The sequence below is a fragment of the Bactrocera latifrons genome, unplaced genomic scaffold, assembly GCF_001853355.1.
Source record: "Bactrocera latifrons isolate USDA-ARS-PBARC rearing strain unplaced genomic scaffold, ASM185335v1 scaffold_113, whole genome shotgun sequence".
Taxonomy (NCBI): domain Eukaryota; kingdom Metazoa; phylum Arthropoda; class Insecta; order Diptera; family Tephritidae; genus Bactrocera; species Bactrocera latifrons.
This window is the reverse complement of record NW_017534553.1, coordinates 40,041-46,134: the sequence shown is the minus strand read 5'-3', so window position 1 is coordinate 46,134 and position 6,094 is coordinate 40,041. Positions and strand designations below refer to the sequence as shown.

The 6,094-nt window shown below is 36.2% G+C and overlaps 1 protein-coding gene across 1 annotated transcript in view; it reads left to right on the top strand.

Annotated features, from left to right (window-relative positions):
• Positions 1-5,841: 5,841 nt before the first annotated feature.
• The window catches only part of LOC108974836 (histidine-rich membrane protein KE4 homolog 2-like), a 13,676-nt gene continuing 13,423 nt past the window's right edge, over positions 5,842-6,094 (top strand). The window contains exons 1-2 of the mRNA XM_018942928.1: positions 5,842-5,876; positions 5,954-6,092. Of these exons, the coding sequence (XP_018798473.1) occupies positions 5,865-5,876; positions 5,954-6,092 (151 nt within the window). The 5' untranslated portion in view covers positions 5,842-5,864. The remainder of the gene's footprint in view (positions 5,877-5,953; positions 6,093-6,094) is intronic.

Genomic DNA, 6,094 nt, shown 5'->3' with positions numbered 1-6,094 from the left:
TTGACAATATGGTGATCGTCTACCATAGTTGACAACAACCGTTCACAAACATAATGAGTACTATTAATACATTTTACTTTATACCATATTCCATATCGGTCAGTATGTCAGAGAACTTAATATAATTCAAAATGAAAAATGCATATCGGCTTTAGACTCTCTGAGTTTTCAAGTGTCAAAGGCGTGGACATACTTTCACATCTTGACAATAAATTATATTTAAGATAATAAGATACTTTCGTTAAAGATTATAGACTGACTTAGTTTCTACATTTTGCTTCTAGGATACCGTTTATATTGGATTGATCGTTAGACCGATTTCATTGATATCGAACCTGTTGATCAAAACAACCTGTTTACGGGCAACTGTGCTCTTTGAGTATCATTAAGATACCTCGCAGCTTGTGAAATATCTATCATATAAATTTGCTCCCATTATAAATATTTTCGGCACATACATGGACGGTTGTTATTTCATTAATATAACTAATTTATAGCCTGATTTCAATCATATTTAGTTAGGGAGGCGTATTAGAAGGCAACATTTATAATTTTATAYACTGTACAGTGAAGATTCAGAGCAGTCAAAAATTAATGTTTGCTTGAGAACTTTGTTTACAGTGTATTATACGAATATTGAGTCTTATGAACCATATTAAATWTCTCGTGAAAGTGGCCGGTGTAAAATTTTTGTACAGTGTCTTATTCAGTAAATGCAGCTCCTATGAGGAAACATTCCGAARGAGGCTTATCGATTTCGTCGGGGTCTGTAATATGGTTATCTGTAATATTTATAGTGTTTCTACTTTGAAAAATTCGTCAAGGTACCGGATCGAAAAGCCACTAACCAGATCGATCATATTGTGATAGACGAAGTCACATTTTAGACGTGCATCCGCTCCGCGATTCTAAAATCAACTCGAACCACTATCTAGTTGCAGCCAAGGTACCGCCCCGCCTCTGATCAGCAAGAAACGCACGCCAAAAAACACAAGGAAGGTTCGACCACGAGAAGCTGTAATCGCGAGATTCATTGCGAGCGAYATGCATTTGCAGTCTGAAAAAGAGAGAGGCCGAAATGCGTGAGTATGAAAAGCTTGGCAGGCTGGCCGAAAAGGGCAATGCTCGAGAGTTCTTCGAAAAATGCGACGAGTAACATAAGGTTTCAAGACCGGTKCATACTCTTGTAAAATCTCCAGAGGTAATCTAGTAACCGATGCYCAAAGCATACTAAAAATATGGAGGAGCCACTTATCCAGCATRATGAATGGCAGTAAACACATAACGACAGGAGAAGGCGAACCCAATTCCCCAATTGATGACGATGGAGCAGACATTCCATTGGCTATAATCGCTTTAAAAGAAGAGGATTTAAAATCTATAAGCGGGACTTTCTTATTTAAATTCCAGGTGCTGCTCATCAACTGTAATTATCTGTACTAAAATTGGTTTAATTTGTGGTTTAATATTGTGTTTTGTAAATTTATGCAATATTTATTAAATATATGAAATATTCATGAAATTTTAGTAAAATATTTTCTGTAGTTTACCTTATTGCCTAAAGTAGAAGAAATTGTCGTCTTTTGTCTTAAACTTTTCATTTTTGTTGAATATAACAGATATTAGTGGGGTTTGCAATAGTTACGCTACAAGAGATCCATAGGGACAGCAAACTACGACTTATTTTCTCCCGCTCTTTCGACATTTCTCTTTAGTGAGGTTTGCCATTTCATCATGGAAAAATATACGATCTCAATTTACTACTGAAATTCGAAATCAGTGGCCTCAACTTTTTCAATAAGTGATTTAAACGTAATAAAAATAAAAACAGTTTGCGATATCAACGAAATTATTTATTCCTGTGAAAAATACATTCGTAGGTACTTCATGAGTATACATTGATTTAAGGTTTGGTGTGGTTTATGGGCCGGCACCGTCATTGGGCTACTTCTGTGATGATCAAGACCGGCACATTACTATGAATGGGAATCGCTACCGCTTACTGATAACCGAATATTTTTGGCCCGCATTGAATGATATGGACTTCGACTATACATATGTAGAGGACGCCACAAGCTACACAGTGAATGACACATCGATTTATTGAAAACCAAGTTTGGAACGTGTTATCCCACGTCCAGAAKTTCAACGCGAAAGAACTGATCACACCCAGGAGTTGGCCGCCACGGTCGTACGTTTTGACGCCGTTAAACTATTTCTTGTGGGCTACGTCAAGTCTATGGTCTCTGCCAAGAAGCCGACGACGATTGATGAACTTCGTAAGAATATCGAACGTGAAATTGCAGCAACATCGGCCGATTTATGTTCGAAATCCGTCGGAAATTAGGTTCCGCGTTTGGACTTCTGCAAACATGCCCGTGATGGCCAACAAGTAGCTTTCGTTATTGGATATACGGCTTTGTGAAATCTAACGRAGTCTGATTTGCATAGAATATATTCATTATCGATTGAATTTCAATTTGAATAATAAATATGTGTTAAGAAAGAATGGATTGTGTATTCCWGATGCAGATCGAAAGCAAGGGTTGAACTGAAAACAGTTTCAGTTTTTTCTTCTTCTTCAAATTTGTAATATACACTGATACAAATGTACGGAATATATAATACTTTTATATCCTGACTTCATAATTAAACTTTGTAGTCCGTAAATTATAGAATTGCCATATCTAGATGGCACTATTTGTGTAAAGTATTGTTCATATGTCTTTATCTTATCTTTGAACTAGWTTTACATATTGTACAGTGAAGATGGGATTTAAAAATRTGTTATATGGGAATAATRAGRATTGTATGCCATTTYCGTAAAGTAACATAAGCAGCTTGAGTATAATGCACCRAATTAAGTTGATATTGTTCATGAGATACTAAATTTTTCCTAGGAGTGGGCAGTACAATTTTTGTACTGAGTCTTATTGAATTTTTGCGACCAACTCGGCGGTAACACACAATGGTCATATCATAGGAAGGAGCAAAGAAAGATTTACTGTAATCATGTTGGGTCTAATTGTCTTGATTGCTTTGTGATGTATAATTTAAARCCTATAAAAGCGAAGCTACACTTTTTTTACTTTAACTTCAGATGTTGTTCTTCAYAACTGTAATTCGCTATATAAAAACTGAGTTAATTTGTGGCTTAATGCTTTGTTTAATAAATTTTCGCATTTTGTACCAATTCTTTGTTTAACTTATCTTAATTTTTACAAAGGTTTTTGTTTGCAGAAACAGAGAGACATTGAGCTAGTCTTGTCACTCTGATCAGTTTGGTACTATATGTAAATACCTATTGACCAAGCCCGACTTATTTCATAAATTATGATTTCAATATGTCATTGAGTTTACGCTGAATACATTGAACAGAGTGTAGGAGTTTTCACAGAAAATAAAAAAAAATATTTTCTGAAGTTCTCTTTAATGCCTAAAATTAAAGAAATCGGTTTTATCTATATAGCGTTTTCGTCTTACCGGTTGATTTTTGTTGAATATAACAGATAGTATAATCTCAATAGGAGGTAATAAAATTAAATTGCTCTAAATTTTCTTGACATCATTGCATTCTCAAGAAGTGTATAAATCGTATATAAGTAAGGCGAAGTTTTAATCATGAGTTCGAAGCTTTCAAAGGTTTTATTTAAAGCTTTTAGAGGCGAAAGTAACATCTAGATTATTTGTAGGCCTTCAAAAGAAAAATATATGGATTGTGCTATTTTCCCGAATTTCCCAGTAAACTGAAAGCATTATGGGGGACTATATTTAAAGATTAATAAGAGAAAAAAGAAACAGAAGATGGTAATAAAAATAAAACTAAACAATTTAAAACATTTGGAGTCTCTTTTGAGAATGTATGCTAAATTGATGATCGGTAACTTTTAATAAGGTCTCAGTTATATAAACTGTATACCAAATAGCAGTAAACTGGTGTTATGAACAAACAAACCAACTTGAACAACATATTGTTTAGCCATCATATAGCTACAGAGTTTGTCCGAAAAGTACTAGGACAAAATTTGTTCCGCAGCGACTGTACTCCGAAGGAACACCGACCATATAAAGAATTTAGAAATCCGCTTACCACGAAAATTCTTTTTACATCTTTGGTGAGGCCTGTATTAGAGCTGTCTCTTATACACATCTAGATGTGTATAAGAGACAGGTTTAAAGCTTATAAATCTCCCTACACTCGCTAGTCGTAGGGAAATGCTTGGTATAATATTTCATGTAAAACTCATCAATGGGTCAGTCTGTAGCCCATCTCTCTTGTCTGATATTAATTTTAACATTCCCGCTCACTCTACCAGGCAGCTTAGACCTTTACTTTTAAAATTTTCTAGAACAAATTTCGAGTTAAACAAACCATTCCGCCGTATATGTCACGATTTCAATTCTCATTCCAGCACATTTGATCTAACAGATTCTCTCYTTACCATTAAAAAAAATATTTTATCTACTCTTAACAAGTAACATTTAAAAGGGAGGAGGGTAATCGTTSGGTATTGTTATATTCGGTAGAGGGCGTTCCCAGCTAACGAACGAGTGGCTGGCCAATTGTCACCAAGCACCTGGAAAATAACCCTCAATTTTTAAATTACGTAATCACACGTGACGAGTCATGGAGCTTTGGGTATGATCCCGAGACAAAGAAACAATCTTCCGAGTGGTTGCACACGTCCGCGCCTCCTCCCCGAAAAAAGAGAAGAATCATCAAATCCAAAGTCAAAACGATACTCATTGTCTTTTTTTGACATTAAAGGCATCGTCCACCATGAGTTTGTTCCTCCTGGATAAGAAGTTTGATGTGGAAGTCCACAAGAGACTCAACCGAAAGGTCAATAGGTCCAACAAGACATCGCAGCCGATTGGAAGTTGCACCACGACAACGCCCCGCTTCACACCGCTTTCTTTGSTACCTAACCAAGGCCGGCATCCCAACTCTTCCGCTGCCGCCCTACAGCCCAGATGTGACCCCACGGACTTTTATGATTCCTTGCCTRAAAAAGCCACTGAAAGGCAAGCATTTTGAGATGAGAGGCTTGGATCCCCAGCAGCATGCACCTCGGCTCTCATGTCTATTCCGGAGAATGGTTTTCCTGACGCCTTCATTGCTTGGAAATCACGCTGCATCGACGCAGAAAGAGCGTTTTTTTGAAAGTTTTTTCAGAATTGTAACAATTGGTTTAAAAAAAATTTTTTAAATCGACAATTCGATATTTGAATTTATAATGTCTAACGAAGTTTTATTTGGTTAGAATGGATTCATTATGGACTGAATTTTTCAATTCGGTTTAGAACCCGTCTCATACCAAATCCACTTTAATTAGAACATCCAACAACCAAGAATTTCCCTTCAAGGATTACGATTTCAAAATAAGTGTTTAGGTTTTCGGTCAATTGATGAACGACTGCTTGGCTCCTCAGTATGGAAGGTCAGCCTCCTTAACTTTAGTGACCTATTGATACTGGTCGACTTAACCGAAACTCGGCGTATGGCAACCCTGGTGCTAAGTTCCACTCTAAAAAATTACATTAGTTAGAATTAGAATTAAAATTCTTAAAATAATATAAGAATAGTCAAAACTGAGAAGGTATAGAAAATTTTCGGCAATTTTTAGTGCGTCAATTAAACACATTAGATATAAAGCCGTTACCTTTTTGATAATTACCAAATAATAACAAGGTCAGCGATCTGCGCTGCATTCGCAAGGCAATTCGAAAATACTACAGAATTTAACGAAAGATAGTGTAAAAGGAAATATGTGGCACTCACATTTGGTATAAAAGCGTAGCTTAACAGCAAACYAATCACAGTTCACACAGATCCATCACAGCTGYWAATTTCAATTGAAACAATGGGCTCTAAGGTGAGTTCGACTGATATACTCATCTTATTTATATTTATATGAGTATAGAAATTATCAAATTATCTGTTTTTTCGTAGACTTTCGCTCCACTCGTATGTTGTATCGCACTGGTGGTGGTGAGTGCCTCACCATACGGTCATCATGGACATGATCATGGAGGTCACAGTGCTTCCAGTCACGCTTCAGTACATTTAGTCTCACACGACGATCATCATGGT